This window comes from Myotis nattereri (genome assembly GCF_964212035.1).
Source record: "Myotis nattereri genome assembly, chromosome: 18".
NCBI lineage: Eukaryota > Metazoa > Chordata > Mammalia > Chiroptera > Vespertilionidae > Myotis > Myotis nattereri.
Window position 1 is genome coordinate 38,463,447 of NC_138093.1, and position 17,273 is coordinate 38,480,719.

The window sequence follows — 17,273 nt, forward strand, 5'->3', positions numbered from 1 at the left end:
GCCCGGCTTCTGGCAGAGCAGCGCTCCCCCTGTGGGAGTACAGTGACCACCAGGGGGGGCAGCTCCTGCATTGAGTGTCTGCCCCCTGGTGGTCAGTGCACATCATAGCAACTGGTCGTTCCACCATTTGGTCAATTTGCATATTAGCCTTTTATTATATAGGATTGATTTCAGAGAGGAAAGGAGGGAGAGAGAAACATCAATGATGAGAATCACCGATTGGCCATCTCCTGCACATTCTCCACCAGGGATCAAGTCCACAACCCAGGCATGTGCCCCTGACCAGAATCAAACCTGGGACCCTTCAGTCTACAGGCCGACACTCTATCCACTGAGCCAAACCAGTCAGGGCTCATCATTGTTTCTCTCTCTTCCCCTCTGAAATCAATAATATATTTTTTAAAAATAGCCTCTAGAGCAGCGGTTCTCAACCTGTGGGTCGCGACCCCTTTGGGGGGTCAAACGACCCTTTCACAGGGGTTGCCTAAGACCATCGGAAAACACATATATAATTACATATTGTTTTTGTGATTAATCACTATGCTTTAATTATGTTCAGTTTGTAACAATGAAATTGGGGGTCACAACATGAGGAACTGTATTAAAGGGCCGCGGCATTAGGAAGGTTGAGAACCACTGAGGTAACATTCAGCAGGGGGACCAGGGCTGCTCTTCTGCCTTCAGCCAGGATTTCATGATGGAGCTGGGAACAGAACAAGATAATCTACAAGATACTCAGTAGCAAGGACTCTGCTTCCGCTGTGAAGGCCCTTTATGTATCTCCCTAACCGCACCGTCGGTCACCTCCAATCCACAGGCGCTATGCTTCTGATCATGTGGCAACAGGAATCCAAACAAACAAAAAGGCAGTTCACTTTTGTAAGAAACAATATATTTATTTTCTGACACCACAGCTCTGGTGAGTGGTTTTGTACCAAATTTAATGGAGGTTACACAGAACGTTTTACGCATGGGAGCGGGGAGGGGAGGAACCACAAAATTAAAAACAAAATCCTGGGTAGCTTTTAGCATCTGTTCCACTCCCACATTAATAAAATTCACTTGGGAATTCCTAATAAAAGAACAAAAAGCAAGGTATACTGGGGAAGAAAAGACGAAGGGAAAGAAGACCCTGGAGATTCCAAAGACGGGCTTCCCCCCGAAGCCAGGAGGCCGCCGGCATGAAGGAGTCCGTCGGGTTACTTCCCCAAAAGAACACCGTGTATTGCAGCTGCCAAAGGGGGCAGAGAAGAGGGAAGCAGGGGCCGCCCCTGGGGACACGAGGGAAGGAAACGCTAACCAAGGAGGTGGGAAGGGGGGAGGGAAAACGGGAGAACGGACGGTGGGTTTGCAGACGGGAGACAGTGCTGAAGACTCCTGAACTGAAAAACAAAATGTCCTAAATGTCATGATTTTTAAAAAGAAAATATTTCCCCCTCCCCCCACCCCTCGCTGAACTTAGCTCCTTTTTTTGTGCTTTTCATTAATACTCTGCTCTGAGGTCGTAGTTTGGTTTTTCTGTACACTGGAGTTGAAAATAGTCCAAAGGTCTGAAGATGGATTCTCCACCTAAAGTAAACAGCCCAGCATCCTGTTCTCCTCGCGTCCCAAAGACTTCCGTCTCTGCTAAAATCCCTTTTACAATATAGTACAGTACACGCAGAAATAAAGCCCAAAGCGGAAACAAAACCAGAAAAGAATCCTGGGAGAAGCCAGTCCAAAGGACGTAAACATACAGAGAACGGTGCAACACGTGACCGATGGCAATTCTAAAGCACGGCTACAGATTCCCAAAAGGAGGTGCCATCATGGGATACCCAAGTCCACAAAAATAATCTTTAAAAAATAAATCTTAAAAAACACACACCTGTTGATTAAATGAATCATTTGTTTTCTGGTAAATCCATACATTCTCGAGTTCCCCCCTCCCCCAAAGCAGCCCTCGGGTCTCTGTTCTCCTATTGCATGACCGACAGTCTCCTGGGGCCCCTAAGCAGCCCTCAGGACTGAAATCTCATCCGGACGAGGATCGGCACATCCAATCGTAGCAGCTTAAAACATCATGTTTCCTGGGTTGCCAGGTCCTTGACCGAATCCGCCCATGCCCACGTCGGCGGCCATGCCCCGGGGCCGCATCTGTGGGGGGACCATGATGTTCTGTTGGGGTCCCATCATGCCCTGCATGGACATCATCATGCCCGGAGAGCCCACGGGCCCAGGGTGGGGATAGAGCCCGGCCGGTCCCCGATCCTTGCCAGGAATCATGCCCACGGCCGCAGCTGGATTGCTCATCAGGGCGGGCTGGCCGGGCATTGCCGATTGTGCTGGTGACATCATCCGATGGTGCGGTCCCATCATGCCTTGCTGGAGAAAGGCTGGTGGTCTCATTGGGTTGTGGCCTGGCATGGACGGAGCTGTGCCAAGAGGGATGTCTGGAGTTCCTACGGGGCCTGGACCTCCCATGCCAGGTAATGCCAGTCCCATCCTGGGGGCTTGCTCGCCCATCATCCCCTGCATGTGCGAAAAGCCAGGCCCGGGCCCCTGGGGCTGTTTGCGGCCGGGGACTTCCCCTCGAGGGAAGTACTGCAGTGTCTGGCTGGGCTTCTCCGAGGGAATGATGCGAGACAGATCGAACTCGGGGATGCCGGTGGCTCCAGGTCGGATGACCTCCTGCAGGTCTGGGTCTGTAAACACTGAAGGCATGCTGTTCCCCAGGACAGTGAAAGAGTCAGGCGCCCCCGGGCCTCCAGGCTTACAAAGTGCTGCGTCTGCTGAACTCGGGGGCAGGTTGCTGGGGCGGCCCAGGGGGCCTTCTCCGGGGAAACCCATGCCTCCTGGGAAGCTGCCCTGCCCCCCACTGGGGCCGTTGTGGGGGAAAGGAACCTGCTGGGGGGGAGACTGTACTGGAGGGAAGCCCTGGGGAAAGCCCATCCGTCCTTGAGGTGCCATCGGAGGCTCCTGGGACCCGTGCCCCATGAGAGGATTGTGGGACATCAAGCCCGGCCCCAGGGGGACCCCGTGAGGAGGTATGCTGGGCCCCATGGCATTCGGAGACGGCATCTGATTGGAGTGAGAAAGCGGCTGAGTCATTCCCATTGGGCTGAGGGTTGGCATCGGGACCACGGGGTTTGGACCTGAAATTCGAGGATTCTGTGTATTAATGCCCAGTCCTAGAAGAATAAAGATAGAAAAGGTATCAACTTAACTGAAAGCAACTCAGTACTATAACCAAATTAACAAAAAAATTATTGTGCACCAAATGTGCATGGTAACTTTGTAGGAAAACACACAACGCACAGCCCCTGCCCTCAGTCAGATGACAGCACATCTGGGGGCACACCAGCCAGCTCTCCACGACAATACATCACTGTCCGGCACAGTAGGACACAGGTGTATGTAGGAGACAGCTACGAACAAAGTCTCCTGTGTGAAAAGTTACAAATTAGTATGCAAATGAGTAGATAGTCTTCACTGGAGACGTTTAATATAGAAGCAATGTGTCTAAATGACGTAAGCACAGTGCTTCTTTGAGAAGGAAGATTAAGTAGCCCTGAAAGTCCAAGAATCAGAAATAACAAGGACAGCTTCATCGACTGACACTGGGATTATCAGGTTACACTGCCTTACGGGGGGGGGTGGGGGGGGCATTTCACACTCGGGTAACACGAAATGTTAGCGGAACGGTCGCTTCCAATGAGGAAGGGGCACTGCAGTAGCTGGTCTCTATGGAGTCTCCACTGAGTGTGTGAGGACGACGCTTGTCCGGTCCGCACAGCACGTCCCGCCCTGATTAATCAGGATGGCCGGGACAAAGCGCGTTCCTAGCAATCAGAATGGCTGAAAAGTCAGTGTCGCTGCCGCCCACCCCACCCCCCAGATGACGTCCCTTAGTGTTTGTGAGACGGGGCTAGAGAGGCGTGGGAGAGTGCGGACGAGGGGAGGCGTTTCCTCTGTAGCCTCAAGTGTTTCTCTAGGAAACGGGCTTCCACCGTCTCAAATCCTATGGCTGCTTGTGGTTTGAGGCTGCCCTTTCAGGAAACGCTGGGGAAATAAAGACATTCCAACCAGCATGTTAAGAAGAAACTGCTTTCCAGTGCGGCCTCAGGAGGGCCACGCCCGCCCCAAACCCGGGTAACAGAAGCCCCAGAGCTTCCATAAGGAAACCTGCTCTCTCAGAAGCACACGCTGAATCCTCTTAGAACGTCCACCTATCGAGGTCTGTAGTTATCAAGAAAACATGCGAGAAGTTTCTCCTCTCTGGCACCAGCTCTACATCCCGTCTCCCTGGCTCTTACCTGGCATGTTATTCATGGATGGCAAGTTGGGAGAACGAGCGGGAGGGGAGTCGTCGTCCGAGCTGGCCACGGTCTTGATGGCGTCGTGGTATAACGGGGTAGAGCTGGGCATTGCAAACTTGGACATTCGAGACATCATGATGGACAGCGGGTTCTGGGACAGGGTCGGCTCTGGAGGCATGGTGTACGGTGTGCTGGAAGGGAGGCTGCCCGGCAGGTTCACAGGGGCAGGCTGGCTGGCTGTGGGCGGCGGGGGGCCACCTACGAGAAGACAGCAAAGCAAACAGAAGTGGGCAGGGAGTCAGATTCCTCCTGACGGCTCGTGGGCCTCTATGAACGAGCAAGGCCAGGGAGGAGGCCGAGGAACAGGGCAGTGTTATTAGACCCAGGACACAAATCATCCATCTTCCAGTCAAGCGCCGTGTGTGGACAGAGGGAGACGGCAGCATGAGGCGGAGGTGACAGGTCCGCAGAGGGGAAGACAAACACAGCAAGACTGCGTTAAAAATATTAGTGCAGGCTGGGAAAGACGGTTCACAGACCATGACTTCGCTAAAATAATGTGAAATAAGTGCATTGTTCCCCTGCCCATTGCAATTTAGGATTTGAGTCAGGGATTAGTATAGTGTGAGGCCAGACTAGCGCTCTGACCCCAGGTACTATCCCATCACCCTACACACGCTCTTGTTTTTATGTGTTGTTGTTTTTTTTATTGATTTCAGAGAGAGGGAGAGTGTAAGAGAGAGAGAGATAGAAATAGAAATATCAATGATGACAGAGAATCATCTATTGACTACCTCCTGCACGTCCTCTACTGGGGACTGAGCCTGCAACCCGGGCATGTGCCCAGACTGGAAACTGAACTGTGACCTCCATGGGTTGATGCTCAACCACCGAGCCACACAGGCTGGGCCCTACACACGCTCTTGATTAATTTCCACAACCAGTCTGAATTAAAAAGGTCTGAGGGGGCTGTCCCACTATACAGCTTTTGTGAACGGTACCCCACAGAGAGAAACACTTTGGCTTATAGGATAAATCTTGTCTCATTTTGATTCTAATCTTTCTCAAGTGGAGACAGCTCGGACCTGGTATTTACACCCAGTGCTTATCTTCCTCGGCCACCTCTGGCTCGTTCACAAACCACCATCGTGAGAGCCGCTCCTGGGAGGAAAATACCAATAAACTGCAGCTGATCGTGAGAACAGCAGTCTCCCGGGGGGCGGGGGGCTCGTATGTGCGAGAACCCTGAGGTCTCCGCAGCCTCTCCTCGGCCTGGGATTAGACGCAGACTCTCTCCATGCGAGGGCAGCCCTCTGAAGAGGGGAGGTCTGTTGTTTAAAGCCGCATTTACCCAATGCTGACATTTTACTTTGCAAATGTAAATTATGCTGTGAAAGGACCGATTTCCCATTTCCCTTCTCCTTTTACCCATCTGACCGGTGCCTTCGGCACTAACAGCCTGTGTCCTCTTTTGGGATCTGACACGCCTTCAGGACCCCAGGGAAGTACTGGTCACGCACTTTGCCAACAAAGATGTCTGCTGGCAAAGGCCGCCTCCTCTGGCTGCACGATAAGCGAGGACAGCCGTTTTCCTGCAGTAAATAAGACTGGCGTTCGCCATCTCCAGCTACAAGGTGGCCGCAAGGACGCGAGCACTGACCTGACTCCACGCTTCCCAGCAAGGCCGGGGAGGCCATGGTGAGGGGCGCTTTATGGTTGGGAGGGATCCCGGGGCTCTGGAGGGGAGGTTTCGGAGAGGAGGTCCATCCGGGCGACGGGGCAGGAAGTGACGGAGACTTGAGGTGAACAGGCGAAGCAGCAGCAGACCCCAAGACAGGGGGGGACTTAATGGAAGCAGCAGCAGCTGGGCCCGCCAGCATGCCTGCCAGCTGCGAGGGAGTCTGGGGGGACTTGAGATTCCCGGAGGGCGAGCCCAGCATCGGGGACTGGACCTGGCGCATCGTGGGAGACTTCAGGGGGTTAATGCCCGGGGAGTGCACCTGGCCGCCTGCCACGGAGATATCCAAGGGCTTCCGCCCCAGGCCACGCTGGACGGGAGCAGCGGTGCTGAGGCTCGGGGGGTTGCTGGGAGGGTTGAGAGGTAGTGGTGGCATGTGACTGAGCCGGCTGTTAGTCCTTTGGTCGGGCCCGATGGATTCTCTGAGATTCCGCAAGCCACTGCTGCTGCCTGGACCCTGAGACATGGGGAGGAACGGCCTGGGGCCCATGCCATACTCTTGCTGAGGGTGCTCCCCGAACGGCAGGGGCACCATCTTCTGCTGAGCGGGCAGCAAGTCCGCGCCCCCAGGGCGCAGTTTCATCACCTCCTCAGGGCCTGCCCCAGCCTCTCTCAGCTTCTGAGGTATCATCTGAGAGTTGGATGCCATGTTGACGTTCAGACTGACGTCTCCCTTCATCCCACCGGGAACCATCCCAAACTCCAGTTCCCGCCCAGGGCCCATCTGCGGGGGCATTCCTTTCGGAAAGTCCCCCCTGGAAGGACACAGAGGGCCCTCCACCGGGATCCGAGGGAAAATGGGGTTGTTCCCCGATTCCATGTGTCGCTGGGAGCCGGGGATCATCCTGTTCATGTCCAGGCTGGGCCTGATGCCGTCCATGCTCATCCCCGGAGGGAGGCTCAGCTGCTTCTCTGCCAGCTGCTGCTGAAACATCTCCTCAGACAAGCCCTGGGGGGTCGGGAAGCGCTCCCCTCGGCCGGGGCCGCTGAAGATGCCCTGGCCAGGCGGGAAGTTCCGACCGTCTGGGATTTTTGGCACATCATCCGGCCAACTGACTCCAGAAAGACCTGGTCTCGATGCTGGGTTGGGGACACTGGGCGCCTCCATTTCAGAGTTGATCATCCCTGCGAAGCCCGGGAGGCGCATCTGGCTCCCTGGCATATTGGGGTGGGGAGCCATGCCCCTCGGGGGCAGAGAATGCGGCATGCTGATCCCATCAGCAAACGGCTCTGCACCCCCAGGCCCCCAGCCTTCACCGGGAGCCATCTGGTACGGAGGGGGCGGCCCCCGGACCACCCCCCGAGGCCCGTGCGGATGGACCATCATGTCCTGGAGGGAGCACTGCTGCACCACCACCTGCTCCTGCTTCCTCCGCTTCTCCTCATAGAACTCCTGCTGCAGCTTCAGCCAGGCTATCTGCTCAGGGGTCATGTGATCCAGGTGGTCGGGGCCCATGGGCCCAGGCTGAGCGTTCATGGAAGGCGGAACCATTTCGTCTGGAGAGAAGGGCACATCTCTATGTCCTTGGGGGCCAAATGGAGCTCCCACATCTGTCCGGGGCCCAGGTCCCTTCCCTAGGCTTTGGGACTGAGCCATCATGGCCTGTATCGGCCCTTCCGGTTTTTTCTGAGGCCCATCTAATACCCCAGGATTCTGCTGGGGCCCCCCACTCTGTCCTGTGAATTCCTTCTCATCGGGGAAAAGCATGCGCTGGATGTCTCTGAGCGTCTGTAAGGAGCGCTCCCGGTGCTCCAGCTGCTCCTGAGACAGGCCATCGGGGTTCTCCCCCAGGGCGGGGGGCTCTGCACTGGGCAGTGGAGGCGGCGGCGGGGCTTTGGGATCTGTGGAGGAGCTACTGCTCCCCTGCGAGACGGGGGTCACCGCTCGGTTGTTGGGCGTCAAGTTGGGCCCAGTGCCATCTGGGGGCAGTGGAGTGGAGCTGGCAGGACTGCCCACCGAAGGAAGCAGTTTGTTTTCTGCCCCGGGGCTGTCCCGGTCCAGGGGACGCAGGGGTGCGGCAGGCTTGGGTGCTGGTGCCGAAATGGGTGGAGTTGGCTGTAGCCGGGCATTCTGGGAAGAATTCTGGTCTTGGTTGGCCGGAGCTGGGGGCTGTTGTGGGAGAGGTTTCAGATCATTCCGAAGGGCAGATATCTGTGTGTTCTGCACATAAATGAGATTTAAAACATCACCGGTAAATTCAACAAAAGGGCAATTAAAAGAGCAAGATATGTTCTAAAGGGCTCAGTCACACACATCTACATTGACACTTGCTATGGAAATGGCCCATGTACGACCCCACTTTGGACGTGGAGGCATTCTGATTTTTTTCTTCCCCTTTACTGTCAACTAGCCTCCTCTTCCCCTCACTGAAGATTAGGTTCCAATAACTGTCTCAGCCTGCCAGGGAGAGCCACTGCCAAGCGAATACATTTGAGTATCTATTTCGAGGAACAGGTTTGATATCACATGTCTACTATGTGTTTCTGATTCAGGGCAAGATCAGTTCCTTGGTATGTGGGAGGCTGTACGTAACACCTTTTTATTTTCCCCGAAAGTATAACCGTGTATGCAGACGTCTCACTGTCAATCAAAAGGCCTGATGTTTTCGGCTGAGAGAGAAAGTGATGCCCCATCTCCGCCCCAGCCAGAGGCTGCAGGCAGGCCGCCTCCTTCCAGCGTCTCCTCTCCTCGCCCTGAGTTTCCACACAGCCTGGCATCTCTGGTTTCTGCTTTCAGGCTGTGATCACTGACTCCATATTTGATAAGAACTTGTACATTAACTACAGTAAGATCATCTGGAGGCAGGAAGCGCCTGTGGAGAAATCTGAGGCTACCTGGCGCATGGTGTCTCTCGATCTGTTCTTTCCAATAGAAGGAGACTGTCCTTGTCTCAGACTGGACGATCCCCTTATCATTATTTATTAAGGACCAACGCTACACGAGTCCCGGGTGAAAGAAAGCACACTCGCTCACAGCGGGTGACATGGATGCTGTCAGTGTGGGGAAGAAGGACATGTATGTTCTGGGTCTAAACCTTGGCAGCGCTGAAGGAACTAAAGACCAGAAGGGCCCAGCCACAAACCCCACCTCGGGGCTCTTTCCCAGCCTCCAGGGCGCCCCACGGTCCCTTTTTGATTCATTTGCTCCTACCTGTTCACTGAATCCAGTTTGTATTTCCAAACCCCTAAGGCCCTTACCTGGCTCCCCACTTCCTCTCTGGAATGTTTACCTGTGTGCCAATTTGTACATAAATCATTATGTGTGTCTCTGCATAGGGACAGTCTGTGTTGAATAAACACAAAGACACACCTGAGCGCGGTCACATTCCGTGACCATGTACACAGAGGTGTCACCTGCAGGTGTCCATGCACATCCGTCTGCAGAACTGGTGTGGGGCAGGGCATGAGCCTGCAGGGCCCTGAGCCTGTAGGACCCTGTGCGGTCAAAGTGTCTTCCACACCCTGACTCCGAGTGGGGTGTGGAGGTCACCTTCACTTCCTTCCAGTGCCGTTTTAGGTTTGGTTTTGTCGACCAGGTTTTGTCTGTTTGTGGGGGGTGGGCACTGATTTCATATCAGGTGACCATGACGGAAGAATTAACGTCAGTACCATCCTTTTTATTTTAGACTTGGAGCAAAGGTGATTTAATTATCCCCAATTCCCTGCCTAACTCCTTTTCTGATTGCATTTTAGCATCAGAGAGGGTGGAGGTGAAAACTGTATGAGATCTGTCATTAAGTGAATAAAATGTTGCTTTGAGTTGCATTGTGCCCTGTGCATTCTAGGACAATTAAAATTTAAATATACACATATTTAAGCATAAATTTAAAAATACATATACAGATAGACACTCCCCCTTCCCCCCCCCCCCCCCCACACACACACATTTTAAATGTCAGATCTCTCCGCCCTCTGCCCTGAAGGAGTGGAGACCGTGAGGAACAGGAAATGCCTTTCCCAAGTCCAGGAAAGCCCAGGTTCTGCGATGTCAACAGAGAGGGACTTTGCTGATATGCCATCTACTTTATCTTAAATTGTCCCTCAGTCCTGCTGCCCTTTAGCTTGTCCCATGGTCGACACTGATCCCAGTACTCGGTGTGACGCTTCCCGCAAGCAGAGACTGCTTTGAACTTCCTAGTCTCCCCACGGCCTCGGTAGGCAGTGGCGATGCCAGACACAAGGAGTATCTTCTGGTTCCGTTTGGAGGACTGCCTGAACCAAAACCACCATGGCATGCTTTCCCAGCGTAGTTGTCTATTAGGTGCTTATGTTCCAGACAGGAAGCAGACTAACAATTTATTATAATTTTGGAAATATCAAGCAATTAAAAGCATTCAATGGTTCTCTTTTTTTTTAAATATGTTTTTATTGATTTCAGAGAGGAAGGGAGGAAAGAGAAACATCGATGATGAGAGAGATTCATTGATTGGCTGCTTCCTGCATGGCCCACACTGGGCATTGAGCCCACAACCTGGGCCTGTGCCCTGATGAGGAATCAAGTGCGGGACCCTTCAGCCCATAGGCCAGCGCTCCAGCCACTGAGCTGGCTAGGGCTCAATGGTCCTCTTTGAAATAAATAAGAATCATTTGAAAGTCACAGAGACTCTCTGATTCGTCTATGACTTCATGATTTACTGCCATGTACTCCAATATTGTAGTTTTAGTTGTTGCTTTTTTCTGCCCTTCAACTAGCTCAAGAGTGTTTATTTTTTTAAAACCTGCTCTATACACAGGGTCTGAATTCATAGTCCCAGAGACAGTTCCATGAAGGAAACCCTAACATACCTACATAACTCCTGTTTCATTTTTCACCTTTTCCCTCCTGGTAACTCACCAATGGGGTCAGATGCCCGAACACAGCTTAGGACCCTCGCCCTATTGAAGACAGTCACCAGCTCCCACCTCTGGTCCCTGCAGAACCTTTAACCCATCGTTCCAACTCCCAAACCACATACCAGAGGGGCTGTGCTTCGGTCTGCCTTGCTGTTGGAGATGTTCTGGATGTGGAAAGAGACGATTGTTTCCACCTGGCCCTTCAGCACCGCTTCGGCGGCTCTGCGGAGACAGAGAGCACACACGGGGGCTGGTTTCTATTTCGCTGACCGAGCCCAAAGCACCTCCACCCAGAACGAACTTGTCAGCGGGAGGAAGGGGAGTATGGAGAACCACTCGAAATGCTGAGTGATTCGAGCTCAACAGAAACAGGTTTTCAATGTCTATCATTTACTGCCAAACTTCTAAAATTAAAAGACAGCCATTAGCAAATCCCAAAAGAGGCATTAGAGACAAACCACAGGATTTTCTCCCTCAAACCAATACACGGTGGTGGGTGTTTTATAGAGAATCCTAGTTCAAAACTCCAGCCTGAGACTGTGAGCATGGAACCCCACACCTAACCATCAACAAAGGCTGTCAAGATTCACTTTGTATCTCATTGAAAAATCTCAAGTGAAAAAACAGCAGAAAACGGTGTAGGATCTATTCACATTAAAAAGAAAATATATATATACTAGAGGCCCAATGCACAAAAATTTGTGCACTCGGGGGGAAGGGGGGGTCCCTCAGCCTGGCCTGTGCTCTCTCACAGTCTGGGACCCCTCGGGAGATAACAACCTGCTGGCTTAGGCCTTCTCCCGGGTGGCAGAGGGCAGGCCCAATCCCTAGGTGCAGCCCCTGGTCGGGCTCAGAGCAGGGCCGATTGGGGAGTTGGGGCGCCACCCCCTGTCATGAACAGAGCAGGGCGGACTGGGAGGTTGTGATGCCACCCTCAGTCACCCTTAGGGTAGGGCCGATTAGGGGGTTGGGGCACCGCCCCGTCACACTCAAGGCAGGCTCGATGGGAAGGTTGCGGCGCCACCCCCTGTCACGCACAGAGCAGGGCCAATCCGGGGGTTGGGGCGCTGCCCCTTGTCACGCACAGAGCAGGGCCCATCAGGGGGGTTGGGGCTCCTTACCCTGTCACGCACAGAGCAGGGTCGAAAAGGGGGTTGGGGAGCTCCCCCGTCACGCACAGAGCAGGGCCCATCAGCGGGTTGAGGAGCTCCCCCCTGTCACTCACAGAGTAGGGCCGATAGGGGAGTTGGGGCACCGCCCCCTGTCACACACAGAGCAGGGAGGATCAGGGGGTTGGGGCGCCGCCCTCTATCACCCACAAAGCAGGGCCGATCAGGGGATTGGGGCGCCGCCACTGTCACACTCAGGGCAGGGCAGATGGGGAGGTTGTGGCTCTACCCCATCACACACAGAGCAGGGCCCGTGGGGGGAGGGGGGGTTGGGGCGCCGCACTCTATCACCCACAGAGCAGGGCTGATCAGGGGGTTGGGGCGCTGCCACTCTCACACTCAGGGCAGGGCCGATGGGGAGGTTGTGGCTCTACCCTGTCACACACAGAGCAGAGCCCATGGGGGGCGGGGGGGGCGGGGCGCTGCACCCTGTCACACACAGAGCCGCAGGGCAATCAGGTGGTTGGGGAGCTCCCTCGTATCAGGCACAGAGCAGGGCTGATCAGGAGGTTGGGGCGCCTTCCCCGGTCACGAACAGAGCAGGGCGGATAGGGAGGTTGTGGCCCCACCCCCTGTCACACACAGAGCCACAGGGCGATCAGGGGGTTTGGGCGCTGCCCCCTGTCACGCTGATCCCGGTGCTGGGAGGCATATTACCCTTTTACTATATAGGATAGAGGCCTGGTACATGGGTGGGGCTGGCTGGTTTGCCCTGAAGGGTGTCCTGGATCAGGGTGGGGGTCCCCACTGGGGTGCCTGGCCAGCCTGGGTGAGGGGATGATGGCTGTTTGCAGCTGGTCACACACCCTTCAGGGTGGGGGTCCCCACTGGGGTGCCTGGCCAGTCTGGGTGAGGGGCTGAGGGCTGAAGCTCCCAATTGCTCCTTTTTTTCTTTTTTTTTTTTTAATTCTGGGCCAGCTTTAGCTCTGGCTCTAGCTCTGAGGCCTCTGCTGCTGAAAGCAGGTATCTGGTTTGTTTGGGTTCTATAATTGAAGCAATGTATAACTCCAGCTCTGAGATCCCGGCCGGCTGAAAGCAGGTTTCTGGGGTTTTGTTTAGCTTCTATATTTGTTACAATGTTTCAAACTGCAGGCTCAGAGGCGGCAAGGCAGGCGGGGAATGTTGGTTTCCTCCGTCACTGAAGCAAGCAAGCTTCATGTTAATTTCAAGCTGCCTGGCTGCCGGCCACCATCTTGGCTGGCAGTTAATTTGCATATCGCCCTGATTAGCCAATGGGAAGGGTAGCAGTCGTACGCTAATTACCATGTTTCTCTTTTATTAGATAGGATATACACATACACATACATACACACACACATATATATAGATTTCAGAGAGGAAGGGAGAGAGAAAGAAATAGAAACATCAATGATGAGAGAGACTCATTGATTAGCTCCCTCCTGCATGCCCCACTCTGAGGCATGTTCCCTGACCGGGAATCGACCTCCAGGTTCACAGGTCAACGCTCAACTACTGAGCCCACTAGCCAGGCCACATTTTTATAAATAACTAAAAATCCATTGATCCTCCATCCACCAGAAACATGTGACCAAAATGTTTAGAACAGTTAGTTATCTTGGTGAATTTGAGAGATTTTTTTTTCTTTTAAAATCCCTTATATTTTCTAATTATCCTAAAATAGACACGTAATATTTATGTCATTTAAAAAAGAATACTAAGTTGTAGAAAAGTATTTGATGCAATCAATCCTTTTTGCTTAAAAGGTCTATAATGTGTGTTTGCATAAGCACAACATATTTTTGCAAGGAAAGCCAAGGAAGTATCATGGCTGCCTCTGGGGAGTGGGGGTGGGGAGGTTTTATATATAAATACTGATTTTATAATATACACTTTTATATATTTATTATTGATTTCAGAAAGGAAGGGAGAGGGAGAGATAGAAACATCAATGATGAGAGAGAATCACTGATCAGCTGCCTCCCGCACCCCCCACCCTCCACTGGGGATGGAGCCCACAACCCTGGCATATGCCCCGACCAGGAATCAAACCATCACCTTCTGGTTCACAGGTTGATGCTCAACCACTGAGCTACGCCAACTGGCAAGGTTTTATATTTTAATTTTACCTCTTTCTATGCTGTTAACTGTAATGATAATAATGCAAATGAGGGAGGAGAGCAATTTTCAATGGGAATAAAAACTTAGGTGTCCAGACACATAAGCCAAGCCAACAGCAAGCCACAGCCATCAACTTACTTATTGGCCATCTCAGTAGAAAACACATACACCACTTTGGCTGGAGTCTTCTGAGCAGCTGCGGGCTCTGGGGCAGTAGTCTGGCCATGGGAGGGGGGAGAAGACCGGGGGGCCGTAGCATTTGATGGGGTCATCGAGTGTGGTGTGTGCTGTGAGTCCTGGGCCTTTATGTGGTCAGCAGAATTACATTCTAAAAGAATGAAAACCTCATGTCACAGAACGAATACACCTCTCTTCTGCCAGCATATACAGCATCACAACACAAACCCACCTTGAAAATCTCAAGGAGGAAGTACCTTGCTAAGAGGAATCCTCTTCTACTCATTTGAACTGAAATATGCTTTTCCCTCCATGACGAATTATAAAGCACTGCTCCCCACCTCCTTCTCTCCCCACATTCTTCAGATATTAGCATAATGTCCCCTCTTCCTGGAAACCTTTCTAGAACCACGTGGCCTGGACTGGACACCCCCGAGCCCTAACTTCTCTTACTTCAGCAATTCGAATTGTACACATTCTCTCATAGTTGTTTAAGAGTCTGCTGTCTGGGTGCGCTCAAATCCTTGAGGACAGAACTGCATCTGACTTCCCGGCCACGGCAGCCCACACCCAGCACAGCGCTCCCACAGACCGGAGGGGGGAACGATGGTGGCTCCCCAGGCTCTCCTCCTAATCTGGGCTGGGGAATCACACTCCCACTTCCTGAGTACTGACCATGTGCGGGCCTGCAGTTAAGATTTCCGGTTTTATACCAGGAGGAAAAGGCCTAAACCCACAGCCGCTGTCCCATTCTTCCTGGCTCACTCCATTTCCATGGCACCAAGTCTCTGCCACATTGGCACCGGCTGTGACAAACCTGGACTAGTGCCAGGGATCCCCTTGTGCCCACAACTCTGGCAAAGTAGCAACCGCACAGCACAAAACCCAAGTTATGGAGGATTAATCTGACGGAGAAGGAGAGGCCAGAAAAATTGCTCCAGTGGGGGCTGCTCCCACAGACAAACCGGAGCGGCTGGCTTCCATACTGAAGTACAAACAGTACAGAGACCAGCGTCCCTCAGAGCATGGTTAGGGCCATGGAGCAGGCGACCATAACCCCAGCACCTGCATCCTTGAGAGCAAGAATTCCTCAGCAAGGTGGTTCCACACTAGTCTTTAGCATCAGAAAAGGAGAAGAAACAGTTCCACTTTAAAGGCAAGCTCCTGACTGGACACCTGCTCTCCCCACTCGGCTATGGGCTCCCGACATTTGCCAATGCCAGAGGCCTTCCCTCCGAAATACCTACTTCCCTCTGAGTCTCAGAGATCTTATAGACATACCTTTCAGGTCAGGGTCATCGTTTGGAGTCCCAGGATCTCTCTGATCAAAGGAGTCGGCGGAAATACTTCGCTCCCTTTTCCCCTTGCCCTTGGCACCATTTCCAGCCCCATTCTTCAGCCCCATGCTCCCACCTGGGCCAGGGAGCGCTTTAGGGGTATGGCCCGCACTCTTGGAGTCACAGGGGGATGGCTGGGAGTGGCTGGCTGAGCCCCCCTGTTTACCCTGGTTGGAGAATTTGGAATCCAGCTGGGGGTTTCCAGATGGGGACATCACTGTGGGGGGACGGACCATCACCTCCTGCTTTGACTTAGGGCTACTGAAAGAGACAAACAACAGGGCCATCAGACACTGGGAGCAGCTGGTCAGCACACTCAGGGAGAGGCAGTCCCTCGCATGGGTCAGGGAGCCTGGAGGCCTGTCACCACCCGTTCACCTCAGCCACTTGCTGGTTCCCTCCACCCGCTCCCAGCTCGGAGAGGCGGCTCACACCAGGCCTGCCAGGTCTCGGGAACCCTAGAGCCACATGGGGACCCATCTCTAGGGCTTCTGTCAATAAAGGACAACGGTTTCTATGTACACAGAAGTGACTCTTACACGGAGACTAGCGCAGAGTAAACAAACAGGTCTCGGAGATCACACGGCCACCCCACCCCCAGCTGACGGCCTGGGACAGCTGTAACGGAGCCCAGCTTCGCTGCTGAGAACACGAGGTCCCGAGAGCAAGGAGACCCCATGACTGGCAGGTTAGAAACCCCCTACCCTGCCAGGGCCCAGTCCCCACCCCCAAGCAGCATCACACTGGAGAGGCTACACTAGCCACTGCCCCCAGGAGACCAGGAAAATTCTAGTAAAACATCAACTTCAGTACACGGGCCGGAGGAAAGAGCTTCCCAGTCGAGGGGCTGCTGTCTTAGTTCTGGACTGTGGCGCTGGGTGGTGCTGGAGGCCCTGTCGTTTGTGCTCTGGTGAGGAGGCCAGGTAAAGAGGACCGGAAGGGGAGGATGGACAAAAGGGTAACAAAGAAAAACCGACAGAAACGCTGCATTTACTCTTCTATGACTATTTCCTTATCTACGGCCTCTTCCTTTCCCCATTTGGTCGCACGGGCCCGCGGGGCAGCCGCCTCACCTCTGTGCGTTTCCTGATGGGGAGCTCCTCACTTTGGGGTTACTGGAATGCATTGATTGAAATCCTGAGCTTGCAGTCACAGGCAGGACGGGCTCCCCGAGTTCCTCTCGGGCGGCAGCAGGAACGGCTGCGCAGGGCAGTGGCAGAGGCCCACTGCAAGCAGGGGGCGCCCCTCAGCGCTGGCCGCCTCGGTGCCTTTTTCCTCTTTGTTTTCCTCCGCTGTGGAAGTGGGTCCTTTCCCCTCGCAGCTCCAGCATCCTCTGGGTGTGTGCCTCCTGCCGCCAAAGGAAAATCTCGCATCTCCAGGGCACACTGCGGGAAAGGACACCCAGAAAGATTGGGAGCAAAACCAGAGACATCAAACACCCTTAGCACAGGATCAAGGTTAACACAGCAGCCGACTCAGCCATGCAGCAGCTAGACCAGGCCTCGGCTTCTGTCGGGTCACAGGAAAGGGTGATGTTCACAGTCTGGCCTACAGGCCCTGGTGCTAAGACGGAGAGTGACTAAGACGTTCTGCCAAGCACCGAGCCTCCCACCCAGGCATCACGTCCCGGGCAGATTCGAGA

General features: G+C 53.6%; 2 protein-coding genes across 2 annotated transcripts; both read right to left on the reverse strand.

Annotated features, from left to right (window-relative positions):
* Positions 1-875: 875 nt before the first annotated feature.
* BCL9 (BCL9 transcription coactivator) lies at positions 876-16,810 on the reverse strand. The gene is made up of 7 exons (XM_081112892.1): positions 16,705-16,810; positions 15,576-15,892; positions 14,256-14,445; positions 10,992-11,091; positions 5,959-8,197; positions 4,296-4,556; positions 876-3,170 (listed from the first exon to the last, which is right to left on the reverse strand). The coding sequence occupies exons 1-7, from the start codon at positions 16,755-16,757 to the stop codon at positions 2,053-2,055; spliced, it is 4,278 nt and encodes a 1,425-aa protein (XP_080969018.1). The 5' UTR covers positions 16,758-16,810; the 3' UTR covers positions 876-2,052.
* On the reverse strand, positions 16,744-17,004 carry LOC308534404 (uncharacterized protein; the record flags this gene model as incomplete). Its single annotated transcript, XM_081112893.1, has 1 exon — positions 16,744-17,004. The coding sequence occupies one exon, from the start codon at positions 17,002-17,004 to the stop codon at positions 16,744-16,746; it is 261 nt and encodes an 86-aa protein (XP_080969019.1).
* Positions 17,005-17,273: the final 269 nt, after the last annotated feature.

Coding starts and splice junctions, on each gene's coding strand:
- BCL9 (XM_081112892.1), bottom strand. CDS start 16,757: ATGCATTCCAGTAACCCCAAAGTGAGGAGCTCCCCATCAGGAAACGCA. Junction 14,446..15,575: donor CGATGACCCTGACCTGAAAG/GTATGTCTATAA, acceptor TCATTCTTTTAG/AATGTAATTCTGCTGACCAC. Junction 4,557..5,958: donor GCTGGGAAGCGTGGAGTCAG/GTCAGTGCTCGC, acceptor GTCTTCTCGTAG/GTGGCCCCCCGCCGCCCACA.